This window comes from Hypanus sabinus, chromosome 2, assembly GCF_030144855.1.
Source record: "Hypanus sabinus isolate sHypSab1 chromosome 2, sHypSab1.hap1, whole genome shotgun sequence".
Taxonomy (NCBI): Eukaryota; Metazoa; Chordata; class Chondrichthyes; order Myliobatiformes; family Dasyatidae; genus Hypanus; species Hypanus sabinus.
The window spans coordinates 4377151-4395434 of NC_082707.1; the positions used below are offsets into that span (position 1 = coordinate 4377151).

General features: G+C 46.2%; 1 protein-coding gene across 2 annotated transcripts in view; it reads left to right on the forward strand.

Annotated features, from left to right (window-relative positions):
- abcf3 (ATP-binding cassette, sub-family F (GCN20), member 3) overlaps positions 1-18284 on the forward strand; it is a 190980-nt gene that overhangs the window by 117907 nt on the left and 54789 nt on the right. For both annotated transcript variants that reach the window (XM_059991476.1, XM_059991485.1), the window contains exons 10-13: positions 3281-3337; positions 9022-9044; positions 10780-10835; positions 11415-11615. In XM_059991476.1, coding sequence (XP_059847459.1) covers positions 3281-3337; positions 9022-9044; positions 10780-10835; positions 11415-11615 — 337 coding nt within the window. The remainder of the gene's footprint in view (positions 1-3280; positions 3338-9021; positions 9045-10779; positions 10836-11414; positions 11616-18284) is intronic.

Genomic DNA, 18284 nt, shown 5'->3' on the forward strand with positions numbered 1-18284 from the left:
TAAGGGCTGAAGTGCGGGTGGTGAAGGAGATGCGGGTGAGGGCATCTTTGATGACGCCAGAAGGGAAACCATGATCCTGAAAGAAAGAGGACATTTGAAAAGTCCTGGAACAGAAAGCCTCATCCTGGGAGCAGATGCGGTGGAGACGGAGGAACTGGGAATAGAGAATGGCATTTTTGCATTGGGCAGGGTGGGAAGAGGTATAGTCAAGATAGTTATGGGAGTCAGTGGGTTTGTAGAAGATGTCAGTGGATAGTCTGTCTCCGGAGATGGAGACCGAGAGATCAAGAAAGGGCAGAGAAGTGTCTGAGATGGACCAAGTGAATTTAAGGGCTGGGTGAAAGTTAGAAGCAAAGTTGATGAAATTGACAAACTCAGCATGGGTGCAGGAAGCAGCACCAATGTAGTCGTCATTGTAGCGGAGGAAAAGTTGGGGAGTGGTGCCAGTATAGATTTGGAGCATTTTCTGTTCCACATAACCCACAAAGAGGCAGGCATAGCTGGGGCCCATGCGAGTGCCCATGGCTACGCCCCTGATCTGGAGAAAGTGGGAAGAACCAAAGGAGAAGTTATTGGGAGTTAGAATAAGCTCCACCAACCGGAGGAGTGTGGTGGTGCTGGGGAACTGGTGGGGTCTGTTACCCAAAAAGTAGCGGAGGGCTTTGAGGCCTTCTTGATGGGGGATGGAGGTGTATAAGAATTGAACATCCATGGTAAAAATGAAGTGTTCGGGGCCGGGGAATTGGAAGTTATTGAAGAGGTGAAGAGCATGGGATGTATCCTGGATGTAGGTGGGGAGAGTCTGAACTATGGTGGATAAAATGGAGTCCAAGGAGACAGACACAACTTCGGTGGGGCAGGAGCAGGCTGAAACTATGGGTCTGCCGGGACAGTCAGGGCTTGTGGATCTTGGGGGAGGAGGTAAAACCGAGCTGTGCAGGGTTTGAGAATTATGAGTTTTTTGGCTGAGGGAAGAAGGTGTCTGGAGTTGATGAGGGTGGAGATGGTGCGGGAGACGGTGGATTGATGTTTTTTGGTGGGGTCCTGTGGCAGTTGTAAGTATGAGGAGGTGTCGGAGAGCTGCTGTTTGGCCTCAGTGAGGTAGAGGTCCATCCGCCAGACTACTACGGCACCACCTTTGTCTGCAGGTTTGATGGTGAGGTTGGGGTTAGTGCGGAGAGAGTGGAGGGCAGTGCATTCAGAGAGAGTGGGGTTAGAATAGGAGAGAGGGGTGGTGAAGTTGTGACGGTTGATGTCTCGGCAACAGTTAGAGATGAAAAGGTCGAGAGCAGGTAGAAGGCCCGATGGGGGTGTCCAGGAGGAGGAGGAGCATAGAAATCAGGAGAATGGGATCATCACTGGGGGGAGGGGGAATCCTTGTTGAAGTAGTAGGCTCGGAGATGTAGATGGTGGAAGAAGAGTTCAGCATCATGGCGGGCACGAAACTCACTGAGGGGGACAAAATTGAGGCCCTTACTGAGGACAGAGCGTTCTGCCTCAGATAAGGGAAGGCCAGGGGGGATGGTGAAGACACGGCAAGGGTTGGGACTGGGGATAAGGGAGGGTGAGAAGTGGGAAGTCTCAGGGGGAGGAGGGGTGTTGGGATGTTCAGGGAGAGCGGGCAGAGGGGAGGATGAGGGATCGGCGGGATTGAGAGGGGATGAGGGACGAAGGGAAGGCTGGGAGTCACAACGAGAATAGGAGGTAGCAGGGGAATAGGACAGGCGGCAGGACCCCGCAGCAGCACTGATAGGATCCTGGTCTGACCTGGACCTGGAGCTGGGGCCTCCAGAGCTTATAGCCTGCAGGACGTCAAATCTGTGGTCAGAGTCCGGAGAGGGAGAGAGTTCATTGTCTGCTGGGGGCTGGTGCCAGTTGGGGTCGGAGTCCCAGGTGGATGATTCTTCGACGTGCTGAAGGTCTGAGAAGTAGGAGTCCGGGCTGGAGGCAGTCGTCCTCGTGGGATGCAAGCGAGCAAGCTTGTAATCCTTCTTGGATGTGAGGAAGGAGAAGAAACAGCGGTTGGAGGTGTGAATCTGACGGAGAATGAAGTGGAATAGTGGACCATGGCAGACGGTGGAAAGCGTGGCTCAGAGTGGGGCAGAGACAGTGATAGGAACCGCAGGTATCTCCGCATGGCGGAAAGCGTGGCTCAGAGAATCTGACAGGAGAAACAGAGGGAGCATTGGTTAACAAAATGGTGGTACCTAGGATCCTCGCTGGGCCCGAACTGGGAAGTCTGGAACCGAAGCTGGAATCCCTTCGGTATGAGATGGTGGCGGAGGCACGTTCCCAAAAATGAGACAAGGCTATGGTACCGTGTCTGGGTCAGGATGTGGTCGAAGAGGTGGAGATAACGGAGGGTGGGCAGTGAGCGAGGGTCTCACTGAACTCCCGTCGAAGAGAAGATTTGAACTCCTTCAGGGTAGGCATACCTCGAAGAGATTTTGCAGCGGAGTAACGAATCAAAACACAAAAATACAACTGCAGATGCTGTGGATCAAAGAATACGGTACACGGCGCTGGAAGAACTCAGCAGGTCAGGCAGCATCTGTGAGAAAAGAGTAGCCAACATTTCGGGCCGAGACCCTTCATCAGGAATGGGGGGGAAGAGAGGGCCGAAGCCCAGTAATAGAGATAGGGGAGGGGGAAGGGCTAGAGGCGCCAGATGGAGAACCAATCAGAGGAAGGATGGGGGGGGGGGAATAAGCATGAAAGAACTGTAGAGGTAAAGGAGCAGAAAGTTGAAAGGGGAGAGGGACCTAGGATAGGGGAAGGGGGAGGGGGAGGAAATTACCAGAAATTGGAGAATTCAATGTTCATACCACCAGGCTGGAGGCTACCCAGACAGTAGATGAGGTGTTGCTCCTCCAACCTGAGTTAAGCCTCATCATGGCAGTAGAGGAGGCCATGTAAGGACATATCTAGATGGGAATGAGAGGCAGAGTTGAAGTGGGTGGCAACCGGGAGGTCCTGTCTATTGTGACGGGTCTAGCCGATGTAGGGGAGGCCACACCGAGAGCACCGGATGCAATAGAGAAGAAGTGGTTTTGTGGACTGTCTGCAGGATGTTGCTGTTAGTCACGTTTGTCACTGGTGCCATCTTGTCCATTCAAGATAGTATATGGTAAAAGATACATACTTTGATAGTATATTTACTTTGAACTTTAATTCTCTTCCACCTTCTAGCAAATGCATCCTGTGCCTTTCTTAGTGACTTTGAAGCTAATATGATAGTTTTGTTCCAGAAACTGATTGTAATGGTATTTTGTCTTTGCAGGGAGTTCTCTGGTGGCTGGAGAATGAGGCTGGCATTAGCCAGGGCGTTGTTTGCCAAGTAAGTTGTTCATCTGCCATGTCACCGTCTATACTCAGTTTAAAGCTAGTGACCATAGTGGTTGGGCTTTAAATAGAGATATGGATCAGGTGCCTGTTTTCACAAACCATTGAATAGTGGAGCAGGCTTGTGGCAAAATGCCTCTTTCTGTCATAGAACGTAGAACTTAACACAGGAACAGGCTCATCGGCCCACAATGTTCTGCCTACCAATTAAATTAGTAGTCATATGGTAACCTAACTAATCCCCTCTTCTGCCTGCACAACATCCATATCCTTCCATTTTCCTCACATTCGTGTTCCTATCTATACGTCTCTTAAAAATTTCTGATGTACCACCACTCCAGGCAGAGCATTCCTGATACCCAGCACTCTCTGTGTAAAAATAACTTGTCCCTCACATCTGTTCTGAAAGAACCCCCTCTCACCCACAACGATTCAACATCTTCCGATCCTATGTCTCATCTTTCTGCTGATTTGATACCATTCTTTACCAGCAGAGCCATGCTGCTCCCTCTGCCTTCCTTCCTATCCCTCCGATACATGTAACCTTGGACATCCAGCTCCCAACTACAACCATCCTTCAGCCACAATTCAGTGATGACCACAACATCAATAGACAGTAGGTACAGGAGTAGGCCATTCGGCCCTTCTAGCCAGCACTGCCATTATGGCTGATTATATACAATGAGTACCCAGTTCCTGCCCCCTCCCCATATCCCTTGACCCTGCTATTAGTAAGAGCTCTATCTAACTCTCCCTTGAATACATCCAGAGACTTGGCCTCCACTGCCTTCTGGGCAGAGCATTCCACATATCCACCACTCTCTGGTTGAAAAAGTTTTTCTGCATCTCTGTTCTAAATGGCCTACCCCTTATTCTTAAACTGTGGCCTCTAGTTCTGGACTCACCCATCAGTGGGAACATGCTTCTTGCCTCCAGCGTGTCCAATCCCTTAATAATCTTATATGTTTCAATCAGATCCCTTCTCATCCTTCTAAATTCCAGTGTACACAAGCCCAATCGCTCCAATCTTTTAACATATGACAGTCCTGCCATTTCAGGAATTAGCCTTGTGAACCTACGCTGCACTCCCTCAATAGCAAGAATGTCCTTCCTCAAATTTGGAGACCAAAACTGCACACAATACTCCAGGTGTGGTCTCACCAGGGCCCTGTACAGCTGCAGAATGACCTCTTTACTCCTATACTCAATTTGTCTTGTTATAAAAGCCAGCATGCCATTAGCTTTCTTCACTGCCTGCTGTACCTGCATGCTTGCTTTCATTGACTGATGTACAAGAACACCTAGATCGTATTTTCCTAACTTGACTCCATTTAGATAGTAATCTGCCTTCCTGTTCTTGCCACCAAAGTGGATAACCTCACATTTATCCACATTAAACTGCATCTGCCATACATTTGCCCACTCAGGGGTCTCCTGTACTTCAAGCATCCTTTCCTTCCTCATCGTCGCCCCCTTTCTCTCTTCCGGTATCCTCGGTGTAACGACCTCACTGTAGGTCCTATCCAGAAAACTCTAGTTTTCGTGGATGAACCTGAGGTCATCTAGTTCTTTCTTCAGTGCTGCAATATGCTCCTTCAGAAGCTGAATCTGGACACATGTTACACAGCTGTAGCAGCCGGGGGCACCATCAGTGTCCCTGACCTCCCACATCATGCACGTAACAGACTCAATCAGCTTAGCGGTCATGTCTTCACCCTCTCCAATTGGGCCTGGCGTAGTCTCCTCCTTCAGCCTCCTCGCCGAAGACTCTCGGTACATCATACCCAACATTCTGTAAAAGTGCAACAAGATCATCCACCTTATTTCTTCTACTCCATGCATGGAGATATAACACTTCGAATGCTGCATTTGCTACCCTTTTTGATTCTGCATCCCTAATGCACTGATACTCACCCTGCTGGCTGCAATTTTGTCCTATCATCTGCCTGCCCTTCCTGACAGTGTGACTGCACGGTACTTTTGTTTTTGTTACCATCTGTCCTATCCTGAGTCCCTTCACTCTGGTTCCCACCCACCCCCGCCAAATTATTTTAAACTCCCCAACAGCTCTTAACAAACCTGCTTGTGAGAATATTGGTTCCCATTGGGCTCCGTGCAACCCATCACTTTTGAACAGGTCGTACCATCCCCAGAAGAGACTCCAATGATCCAAGAACCTGAACCCCTGCCCCCTCTACCAGCTTCTCAGCCACACATTTATCTGCCAAATCATCCTGTTTCTACCCTCACTGGCACGTGGCAGAGGCAACAATCCAGAAATTACTACATCGGAGTCCTGCTTCTCAGCTTTCTGCCAGCTCTCTAAATTCTCTCTTCAGGACCTCTTTGCTTTTCCTTCCTATGTCATTGGTACCAATATGTACCAAGACATCTGGCTGCTCTCCCTCCGCCTTCAAAATGTTGTTGATGCAAACAAATGTTGTTGATCCCTGACCATCCATGTGTCCCATTCATATCCATAGAATCTCCTGACTATCGAGTCCCCTATCACTATCACTCCCCTCTTCTCCCTTTTCTGAACCTATGCTCAGTGCCAGTAATCTGATCTCTGTGGCATTCCCTAGGAAGGTCATCCCCCACAGCAGTATCCAAAGCAGTATACTTATTTTTGTGAGAATGGCCATAGGGGCGCTAATTGCCTATTCACATTTCCATTTCTCCTAACAGTCATCTAGCTACTGGCCTCCTGCAACTTCAGGGTAACTACTTCCCTGTAACTCTGATCGATTATCTCCTCACTCTCTTGTACAGGCCAGAGGTCATCCAGCTGCTGCACCAGATCCCTGACAGTTTTTTCAAGGAGCTGCAGCTGGATGCACTTCACACAATGTCTTTCCCTGGTAGACTCTGGCTCTCCCAGGACTCTAACATCCAGCTTGAAGTCATACAACAGCCATTTACTACACTAGTTGCAGTAAGCGAGAAGAAGAAAGGAACCTTAACAGTAGTTTACCCAGAGCGAAGGCCTCTGTCGAGCCAAATCCTGACAATCCTACTCACACCACTGGCCTACTCCCGACAATGGCTGCCCCGCTTGCCCCTTCTGTACTTTTAAACAAGCATCCCAACATGTGAGAAACCTCGTGGCCTGCTCCTGCTGCAGATTGAACCTTCGGAAATATATGGTGACATATATGTGCTTTCATAATAAGTTTACTTTGAACTTTGAAATGGTCCAACCCTACAATATTGTTCTTTTTTCTGAGAAAAGGCAAGTGTCTACCTTTGGAATTTCAATAGCAGCTGTACTCAAAATGATGAATAGTTTGTTCTGAAGAGTGAAGTTGTATAATAGAGCCCGTGAGAAAAGAAAATAGTTTGTGATTTAAGCTGCAGTCTGTGTGTGAGACATATCATTCAGGCTGCATGTTGCAATTTAATAATGGTCTTGGTAGTAGTAGGGAGCCATTGATCCCAAGGGGGATCATGGGTTTGCGCCTCTGGTGGACTGTGCCCTCTCCAGGGCAGAAGCTGGGGCGGGAAGATTTGAAGAACCGGCTGTTGTCCATGCAGTGGGTTCCCATTCTCCACATCACTGATGTATTTCAAAGGAAGGGCAAGTGCCAGTACAACAACAGCTTGGCACCAGTGTCGTCGCAGAGGTGGCCAAAGTGAAATTGTAAGCAACATCAAACTGCCTCAGGGACCATGGCTCCAGATTTCTTCCTCGAGGTTTACTGTTGAAGCCTTTCCCATGGGTGGGCATGGCCGCAAGGCAGCGGAGGTTTAAAATCAGAGTTTTCCTTCTCCTAGGTGGGCTGCTGTCCAAGGTTGACGAGCCCCACCTGCCTGAAGAAACTGGTTTTGTGGTGCCAGTGGTCCGTCTTTGCCCCTTCTCTTGTCAGTAGAAACAGTTCCGCTGGACCTAGTAGCGAAGCCACATGTGAAGGCCAAGTGTTGGACTTGGTTGTCAGAGGCTGTTAGAGATGCATACCGTTTGGAGCACTTTTTAGGTAGTGGGAGGTTATCCTGACTACCAACCCCGGCTATGACAGTCTTAGGACCCTAATGGTCTTATGATTCAAGATTCAACAATGTTTGATGTAATTTTCAGTATACAAGTGTAAAGGTAAACAAAATAATTGTTACTCCAGATCCAATGTTGCACAAGAAACACAAAGTAAATAACAATAATAATAAAAACACAATAAATATAAATAGGAGATAGCTCATATACATAGATTGGCCATTTTCCTTGATTGTATGTCCATAAAGTGATGCTACCCACAGGAGTACATAAGCTGACTGTGACAGGAAATGATAAAGTAGTGGTAGTTGGGGGGTGTGAGATGGTGGGTGGAGGTGTTGATCAGCCTTACTGCTTGGGGAAAGTAACTGTTTTTGAGTCTGGTGGTCTTGATGTAGATGCTATGAAGCCTCCTGATGGGAGTGGGTCAAACATTTCATGAGCGGAGCGGGTGAGATCCTTCATGATGTTGCTGGCCCTTTTCTGGCATGTTTCTGTATAAATGTCTTTGATTGCAGGTAGGCTGGTGCTGGAGATGCATTGGGCAGTTTTGACTACCCATTGTAGAGTTTTCCTGTCCATCACAGTGTAGTTTCCATACCCTGCAGTGATATAGCATGTTAGGATGCTCCCTACTGCACATTTGTAACATGATGTGCATATAGGGAACTTGTATGGGATCCTTCATGATATAACTGGCCATTTTCCAGCACCTTTCTAAATATATGTCCTTGATAGTGGGTAGGCTGGTGCTGGTGATGCATTGGGCAGTTTTGATTTCCCATAAGATACAGGAGCAAAATCAGACCAATTGATCCATCAAGTCTGCTCTGCCCCTTCATCATGGCTGATCCATTTTCCCTCTCAGATCCAATCACTTGCCTTCTCCTTGTATCCCTTCATGCCCTGACCAATGAAGAATCGATCAACCTCTGCATTAAATATATCCAATGACTTGGCCTCCCGAGCTGCCTGTGGCAACTAATTCCACAGATTCATCACTCTCTGGCTAAAGAAATTCCTGCTCATCTACATTCTAAAAGAATACCCCTCTTTTCTGTGTCCTCTGGTCTTAGACTCCTCCACCACCATGGGAAGCATTCTTTCCACATCCACTCTATCGAGGCTTTTCAATTTTCGATAGGTTTCAATGAGATCACTCCTCTTTCTTCTGAATTCCAAATGAGTAGAAGCCCACAGCCATTAAATTCTCCTCATGTGACAAGCCTTTCAACCCCAAAATCACTTTCATGAATCTCCTTTGAACCCTCTCCAATGTCAACACATCCTTTCTTAGATAAGGGGCCCAAACTGTTCACAATGCTCCAAGTGAGGCCTCACCAGTGCTTTATAAAGCCTGAACATTACATCCTTGCTTTTATATTCTGATCTTCTTGAAATGAATGCTAACATTGCATTTTTCTTCCTCGCCATTGACTCAACCTTTACTGTGGAGCTTTCTGTCCTCTGCAGTGTGCAGTTTAAACTCCATGCGTTAGTAGTGTAATTGTTCCATCTTTGATTTGGGGTTTTTTGCTCAGAATTGTTGTTTGATGTGTTTTGTCAGCCTGAAATGTGAGGCAGAATTGTTGCCTTGCTGGTAGTTGGGGTACAAGCCTGGAACAACAATATGATGTTAATGTGTGATTTGACAGCTATCTACATTAATCTCTCTCTCTCTCCTCTCTCAGACCTGATCTTCTGCTACTAGACGGTAAGTTGCCTCTTTCAGACATGCAATTCATGTATTACCTTATGTACAGTACTCCGATGAAAGGATAATGTATGGGGAACCTTTGATGGCTCACTGGAATTTAGAAGAATAAGAAGGGATCTCATTGAAACCTACTGAATATTCAAAGCCCTAGATAGAGTGGATGTGGAGAAGATGTTTCCTATCATGGAGAAATGTAGGACTTAAAGGAACAGCCTCAGAATAGAGGGACGTCCATTTGGAACCTTCTCTGCCACTCAGCCCATTATGTCTGCTCCATTATTCCATCATGGCTGATACCTTTCAACCCCATTCTCCTGCCTTCCCCTCATAACATTTGACACCTTTAATAATAAGGAAGTTACCTACCTCCACTTTAAATATACCCATTGACTTGGCTTTCACAGCTGTATGGTATTGATTTCCACAGATTCACCGTCCTTTGGCTGAAAAAAATTCCTCCTCATCTGTGTTCTGAAGGGACACACCTTTATTCTGAGTCTATTTCCCAGGATGCAACCTGGGTTAGACAGCATATCTTACGAGGATGGGATGAGTGAGCTCGGGCTTTTCTCTTTGTGGCAAATGAGGATGAGAGGTGACTTGATGGAAGTGTACAAGATGATTAGAGGCATTGATAGAGTGGACAGCTAGAGACTCCTTTCCAGGGCAGAAGTGGCTGGTATGGGAGGGTATTACTTCAGATGTTGGAAGAATATATTAGGAGAGATGTCAGAAGTAGGTTTTTTACCGAGTGATGGGTGCATGGAGCGCAGATAGAGGCAGGTAGAAGCAGATACAATAGGGTCATTTAAGAGATTCTTAGATAGGCACATGGATGTAAGAAAAGATAGAGGGCTTTGTGGGGGGGAGGAGTGTTAATTTGATCTGAGACTGGATTAAAGGGTGGGTATAACATGGACCAAGGGGGCAGTTTGATCTGTTCTGAGTCAGAAGAATAGGCTTGAGAGGGATAATAAATCAGCAATGATCAAATGACAGAGCAGATTCAATGGGCAGAATGGCCTAGTTCTGCTCCTGTGTCTTATAGTCTTGTGGTCTTAACTGGTTGCCCCGTCCCTGCAAATGGAATTGACACAATTTTATGAGCAACTGCACTTTTCATCTACTTAAGTGTCTGTATACCATCTCCTTTGAGGTTAAAAATGAAATAGCTGATTTCAGATGTTAATAGAGAATACTGCAAGACTGGTTTATGGTGAGACTGACTGTGGAGAACTGCATGCCCCTGGTTATTTCGCGAACCAGTCTCTCATGCCACCAGGTTGCCTGTTGCAGCCGCCCAGGGGAGGAGACACCTGAGGCGACATGATGTGGTGTCCTTGATGGGTTGGAGGCTAGCCACTCTTGACGGTGCTGTTCATCAGTGTTCGCTCAGTGGAGAGAAGCTGGATTGTATTTGTCTGTGACTACACTAGCACGGAATGATCAGACTGCTGCAGGGCTTGTTCGCGCCAACAACATTCCATGCAACATCAGTCTACAGAACATAATACTCAGGCATGGGGTAGATTATTATTTTTTTGTGACTATGTTTCACTGTTATTGTAATCATGTGCTGTGTGTAACTGTTGGTATTTGGTTTTGCACCTTGGCTCCGGAAGAACACGTTTTCTTTGTGATTAGTCATATATAGCTGAATGACAATTAAATTTGAGATTGATACTTGGATTCTCAGTTAGTGTTCTCAGAAATAACTTTCTGATTTTCTCAGAGCCTACAAACATGTTGGACGTGCGAGCCATCTTGTGGCTGGAAAACTACTTGCAGGTGAGTCTTCACTCTGTGTTGGCACTCAGTACCTTCTCTGCCCTATCACTGTATTGCTTTCAATAAGGGGAAGGCAGAAGCTTGGGGTTGAGAGGGATAACAAATCAGCCATAATGGAATGGCCTAATTCTGCTCCTGTATCTTGTGGTCTTATGGGCCCTTTACACCTCTGATTTCTGAAGTTATCAGTTAATCTAATTCAATGAAAGTAAATCCATGATTTCAGATAGAGTGAATGTGGAGAGAATATTTCCTATAGTCGAGGTGTCTATGTCCAGAGGGCATATCCTCAGAGTAGAAGGGCATTCATTTAGAATAGAGATGAGGAGAAATTTTGTTGGGCAGAGAGTGGGGAGTCTGTGGAATTCATTGCCACAGATGCTGTGGAGACCACGTCATTGAGTATATTTAAAATGGAGGTTGATAGCTTCTTGATTAGTCAGGACATCAAAGGTTACAGGGAGAAGGCAGGAGAATGAGTTGACAGGGATAATAAATCAGCAATAACAGAATGGTGGAGAGGACCTGATGGGCTGAATGGTCTTATTCACCAATGTGTCTTATGGTGTTACTTTCCAGACCTGGCAGTCCACTATTCTGGTGGTGTCACATGATCGCAATTTTCTAAATGCTGTGGCCACTGACATCGTTCATCTGCACTCACACCGGTTGGAAACATATCGGGGTGACTATGAGAACTTCGTGAAGACCAAAGCGGAGAGGTTGAAAAATCAGCAGCGGGAGTATGAGGCTCAACAACAGTATAGAGAGCATATACAGGTATTTATCTTTGCACAGTGAGCACGGATGGCTTTCTACCAGAAAGGTTTAATATCACTGGCATGTCATGAAGTTTGCTGTTCTGTGGCAGCACTACATTGTGATACATATAACCATATAACAATCACAGCACGGAAACAGGCCATCTCGGCCCTCCTAGTCCGTGCCGAACTCTTAATCTCACCTAGTCCCACCTACCCACACTCAGCCCATAACCGTCCACTCTTTTCCTGTCCATATACCTATCCAATTTTATCACAACTGAACTGGCCTCTACTACTTCTACAGGAAGCTCATTCCACACAGCTATCACTCTCTGAGTAAAGAAATACCCCCTTGTGTTTCCCTTAAACTTCTGCCCCCTAACTCTCAAATCATGTCCTCTCGTTTGAATCTCCCCTACTCTCAATGGAAACAGCCTATTCACGTCAACTCTATCTATCCCTCTCAAAATTTTAAATACCTCGATCAAATTCCCCCCTCAACCTTCTACGCTCCAATGAATAGAGACCTAACTTGTTCAACCTTTCTCTGTAACTTAAGTGCTGAAACCCAGGTAACATCCTAGTAAATCGTCTCTGCACTCTCTCTAATTTATTGATATCTTTCCTATAATTCGGTGACCAGAACTGTACACAATATTCCAAATTTGGCCTTACCAATGCCTTGTACAATTTTAACATTACATCCCAACTTCTGTACTCAATGCTCTGATTTATAAAGGCCAGTGTTCCAAAAGCCTTCTTCACCACCCTATCTACATGATACTCCACCTTCAGGGAACTTTGCACTGTTATTCCTAGATCTCTCTGTTCCTCTGCATTTCTCAATGCCCTACCATTTACCCTGTATGTTCTATTTGGATTATTCCTGCCAAAATGTAGAACCTCACACTTCTCAGCATTAAGCTCCATCTGCCAACGTTCAGCCCATTCTTCTAACCGGCATAAATCTCCCTGCAAGCTTTGAAAACCCACCTCATTATCCACAACATATCATCGGCATACTTACTAATCCAATTTACCACCCCATCATCCAAATCATTTATGTATATTACAAACAACATTGGGCCCAAAACAGATCCCTGAGGCACCCCGCTAGTCACTGGCCTCCATCCCGATAAACAATTATCCACCACTACTCTCTGGCATCTCCCATCTAGCCACTGTTGAATCCATTTTATTACTCCAGCATTAATACCTAATGACTGAACCTTCTTAACTAACCTTCCATGTGGAACTTTGTCAAAGGCCTTGCTGAAGTCCATATAGACTACATCCACTGCCTTACCCTCGTCATCATTTTGTCAAATGACAATAATAAAACTATAAATAACAATTTTGAATATATTTTAAAATAATATTTAAGTGTTGCAAAAAGAGCAAAAAAATAATGAGGTAATGTACATCAGGTTGTTCATTGTTCATTCAGAAATCTGCTGGCAGAGGGGAAGAGCCTGTTCCTAAAATGTTGAATGTATGTCTTCAGGATCCTGTACACCCTTTCAATGTGTTGATGGCATGTTCTGGCTGATGGGGGTCCTTAATAACCTCACCTTTTGAAGGTGTCCCCATTACTGGAGAGGCTGGTTTTATGATGGAGCTGTACAACTTTCTGCAGCTTTTTCCGATCCACACCTAGGCAAAGGGAGATGCAGATGAGGAACAGACCAGCCATGATCTCAGAATCAGAATGAGGTTTAATATCACTGACGTATGTTGAGAAATTCGTTAACCCTGTGACTTCTGTCTTGGAGGCCTACGTCAGATTGTTCTTCAAGTGGGTGAACGCTTGCAAGGCTGCTGGCCCAAAAGGAGTACCTAGTAAGGCTCTGGAAAACTGTGCTAACCAACTGGTGGGGAATTCAAAGCCACCTTCAATTTCTCATTGCTACTATTGGAAGTTCCCACCTACTTCAAAAGGTCACCAATTATGTCCAAGAAGAGTAGTGTGAGTTGTCTTAACAACTATTATCCAGTAGCACTTACGTCTGGTGGTGAAATTTTTTGAGGGACTGGTCTTGAATCCTCTGGATCAGAGAATGAAAAGAGGTTGAGAGAACTAGGGCTTTGGAGTGACAGAGAATGAGGCCGGCTGATAGCAGGCATAAACAGGACAGCCGGAGACATTTCAACATAGAACATAACATAGAATAAGTACAGCACATTACAGGCCCTTCGGCCCACAATGTTGTGCCAACCCTCAAACCCTGCCTCCCATATAACCCCCCCCCAACTTAACTTCCTTCATATACCTGTCTGGTAGTCTCTTAAACTTCACTAGTGTATCTGTCTCCACCACTGACTCAGGCAGTGCATTTCACACACCAACCACTCTGAGTAAAATACCTTCCTCTAATATCCCCCTTGAACTTCCCTCCCCTTACCTTAAAGCCATGTCCTCTTGTACTGAGCAGTGGTGCCCTGGGGAAGAGGCACTGGCTGTCCACTCTGTCTTTTCCTCTTAATATCTTGTACACCTCTATCATATCTCCTCTCATCCTCCTTCTCTCCAAAGAGTAAAATCCTAGCTCCCTTAATCTCTGATCATAATCCATCTCTCTAAACTAGGCAGCATCCTGGTAAACCTCCTCTGTACCCTTTCCAATGCTTCTACATCCTTCCTATACTGAGGCGACCAGAACTGGACACAGTACTCCAAGTGTGGCCTAACTAGAGTTTTATAGAGCTGCATTATTACATCACGTCTCTTAAACTCTATCCCTCGACTTATGAAAGCTAACACCCCATAAGCTTTCTTAACTACCCTATCTACCTGTGAGGCAACTTTCAGGGATCTGTGGACATGTACCCCCAGATCTCTCTGCTCCTCCACACTACCAAGTGTCCTGCCGTTTACTTTATACTCTGCCTTGGAGTTTGTCCTTCCAAAGTGTACCACCTCACACTTCTCCGGGTTGAACTCCATCTGCCACTTCTCAGCCAACTTCTGCATCCTATCAATGTCTCTCTGAAATCTTTGACAATCCTCTACATTATCTACAACACCACCAACCTTTGTGTCGTCTGCAGACTTGCCAACCCACCCTACTACCCCCTTCTCCAGGTTGTTAATAAAAAATCACGAAAAGTAGAGGTCCCAGAACAGATCCTTGTGGGACACCACTAGTCACAACCCTCCAATCTGAATGTACTCCCTCCACCACGACCCTCTGCCTTCTGCAGGGAAGCCAATTCTGAATCCACCTGGCCAAACTTCCCTGGATCCCATGCCTTCTGACTTTCTGAATAAGCCTACCATGTGGTACCTTGTCAAATCCATGAAGATCACATCCACTGCACTACCCTCATCTATATGCCTGGTCACCTCCTCAAAGAACTCTATCAGGCTTGTTAGACATGATCTGCCCTTCACAAAGCCATGCTGTCTGTCCCTGAATAGACCATGATTCTCTAAATGCCCATAGATCCTATCTCTAAGAATCTTTTCCAACAGCTTTCCCACCACAGACGTAAGGCTCACTGGTCTATAATTACCCGGACTATCCCTACTACCTTTTTTGAACAAGGGGACAATATTTGCCTCCCTCCAATCCTCCGGTACCATTCCCGTGGACAACGAGGACATAAAGATCCTAGCTAGAGGTTCAGCAGTCTCTTCTCTTGCCTCGTGGAGCAGCCTGGGGAATATTCCATCAGGCCCTGGGGACTTATCTGTCCTAATATACTTTAACAACTCCAACATCTCCACTCCCTTAATATCAACATGCTCCAGAACATCAACCTCACTCATATTGTCCTCACCATCATCAAGTTCCCTCTCAGCGGTGAATACCAAAGAGAAGTATTCATTGAGGACCTCGCTCACTTCCACAGCCTCCAGGCACATCTTCCTACTTTTATCTCTAATCGGTCCTATCTTCACTTCCGTCATCCTTTTGTTCTTCACATAATTGAAGAATGCCTTGGGGTTTTCCTTTACCCTACTTGCCAAAGCTTTCTCATGCCCCCTTCTTGCTCTTCTCAGCCGCTTCTTAAGCTCATTTCTTGCTACCCTATATTCCTCAATAGACCCATCTGATCCTTGCTTCCTAAACCTCATGTATGCTGCCTTTTTCCACCTGACTAGATTTTCCACTTCACTTGTCACCCATGGTTCCTTCACCCTACCATTCTTTATCTTCCTCACTGGGACAAATTTATCCCTAACATCCTGCAAGAGATCCTTAAACATCGACCACATGTCCATAGTACATTTCCCTGCAAAAACATCATCCCAATTCACACCCGCAAGTTCTAGTCGTATAGCCTCATAATTTGCCATTCCCCAATTAAAAATTTTCCTATCCTCTCTGATTCTATCCTTTTCCATGATAATGCTAAAGGTCAGGGAGCGGTAATCACTGTCCCCCAGATGCTCTCCCACTGACAGATCTGTGACCTGACCCAGTTCGTTACAGTTTAAGGATAAAGGGGAAGCCTTTTAGGACCGATATGAAGGATAACTTCTTCACACAGAGAGTGGTGAATCTGTGGAATTCTCTGCCACAGGAAACAGTTGAGGTCGGTTCATTGGCTATATTTAAGAGGAAGTTAGATACTGGCCCTTGTGACTAAAGGGATCAGGGGGTATGGAGAGAAAGCAGGTACAAGGTTCTGAGTTGGATGATCAGCCATGATCATACAGAATGGCAGTGCAGGCTCGAAGGGCTTTCTATGTTACCTAATATTAAATCTAGTATGCCATTCCCCCTAGTCGGTCTGTCAACATACTGTGACAGGAATCCATCCTGGACACATTTAACAAACTCTGCCACATCTAAACCCTTGGAACTAATCAAGTGCCAATCAATATTAGGGAAGTTAAAGTCACCCATGATAACAACCCTGTTATTTTTGCACCTTTCCAAGATCTGCCTCCCAGTCTGCTCCTCGGTATCTCTACTGCTACCAGGGGGCCTTTAGAATACCCCCAGTAGAGTAACTGCTCCCTTCCTGTTCCTGACTTCCCCCCATACTGACTCAAAAGAGGATCCTGCTACATTACCCACCCTTTCTGTAGCTGTAATAGTATCCCTGACCAGTAATGCCACCCCTCCTCCCCTTTTCACCTCTCTTTATCCCTTTTAAAGCACTGAAATCCAGGAATATTGAGAATCCATTCCTGCCCCGGTACCAGCCAAGTCTCCATAATGGCCACTACATCATAATTCCATGTATGTATCCAAGCTCTCAGTTCATCATTTTTGTTCCTGATGCTTCTTGCATTGAAGTACGCACACTTTAGCCCTTCTACCTTACTACCTTTATACCCTTTATTCTGCTGCTCTTTCCTCAAAGCCTCTCTATATGTTAGATCTGCCTTTACTCCATGCACTTCTTTCACTGCTCTATCGCTCCGGGTCCCATCCCCCTTGCAAATTAGTTTAAACCCTCCAGAACCATGCTAGCAAACCTACCAGTAAGGATATTGCTCCCCCTTGAGTTCAGGTGCAACCCACCCAATCTGTACAGGTCCCAGAAGAGATCCCAATCGTCCAAAAATCTAAAACCCTGCCCTCTGCACCAACTCCTTAGCCACACATTCAACTGCCATCTCCTCCAATTCTTACCATCACTATCACGTAGTACTGGCAGTAATCCTGAGAACGCCACCCTTGAGGTCCTCTTCTTCAGCCTTCTGCCTAGTTCCCGAAACTCACACTTCAGGACCTCATCCCTCTTCCTGCCTATGTCATTGGTCCCAACATGTATCACGACTCCTGGTTGCTTTCCCTCTCGTACCAGGATGTCATGCACCCGGTCAGAGACATCCCGGACCCTGGCACCCGGGAGGCAACAAACCATGCGGGTGTCCTTCTCACGTCCACAAAATATCCTGTCTGCTCCCCTGACGATAGAGTCTCCAATGACGACAGCTCTCCTCTTCCCCGTCCCATCCTTCTGCACCACAGGGTCAGACTCAAGTGCCAGAGGCCCTGCCACCGTGGCTCACACCTGGTCGGTCGTCCTCACCAACAGCATCCAGGACGGTAAACTTATTATTCAGGGGAATGGCTACAGGGGTGCTCTGCACTACCTGTCTACTCTCCTTCGCTTACCCCCCTCGGACTGTCACCCAACGACCTGCTTCCGGCAGCCTAGGTGTGACTACCTCCCTGTAGCTCTCATCTATGACTGCCTCATTCTCCCAAGGCAGAAATGGCTGATACTAGTGGGGCACACTTTTAAGGTGATAGGAAGGAAGAGTTGGTGGATATCAGAGAATTTTTTTTAATAGAGAGTGATAGATGTGTGGAAGGCATTGACGGGGCAGTTACATTAGGAATATGGGGCACCGCGGTAGTATAGTGGTAAGTGTGATGATATTACAGCTCAGGGCATTGGATTTCAATTCCATCACCCTCTGTAAGGAGTTTGTACATCCTCCCCATGAACCGTGTCGGTTTCCTCCCACAGTCCAATGATGTACTAGTTAGTAGTTAAATTGGTCACTGTAAATTGTCCTGTGATTAGGCAAGGGTAAAATTAGGTTGGTTGTTGAGTGCTTACTTTGTCTAAAAGGGCCTATTCCATGCTGTATCTCTAAATAAATAAATTTGAGAAATTCTTAAATAGGCACATGGATGATAGAGGAATGGAGGGCTATGTCAGAGGGAAGTGTTGGTTTAGGTTGACAGGTTGGCACGGCATTGTGGGCTGAAGGGCC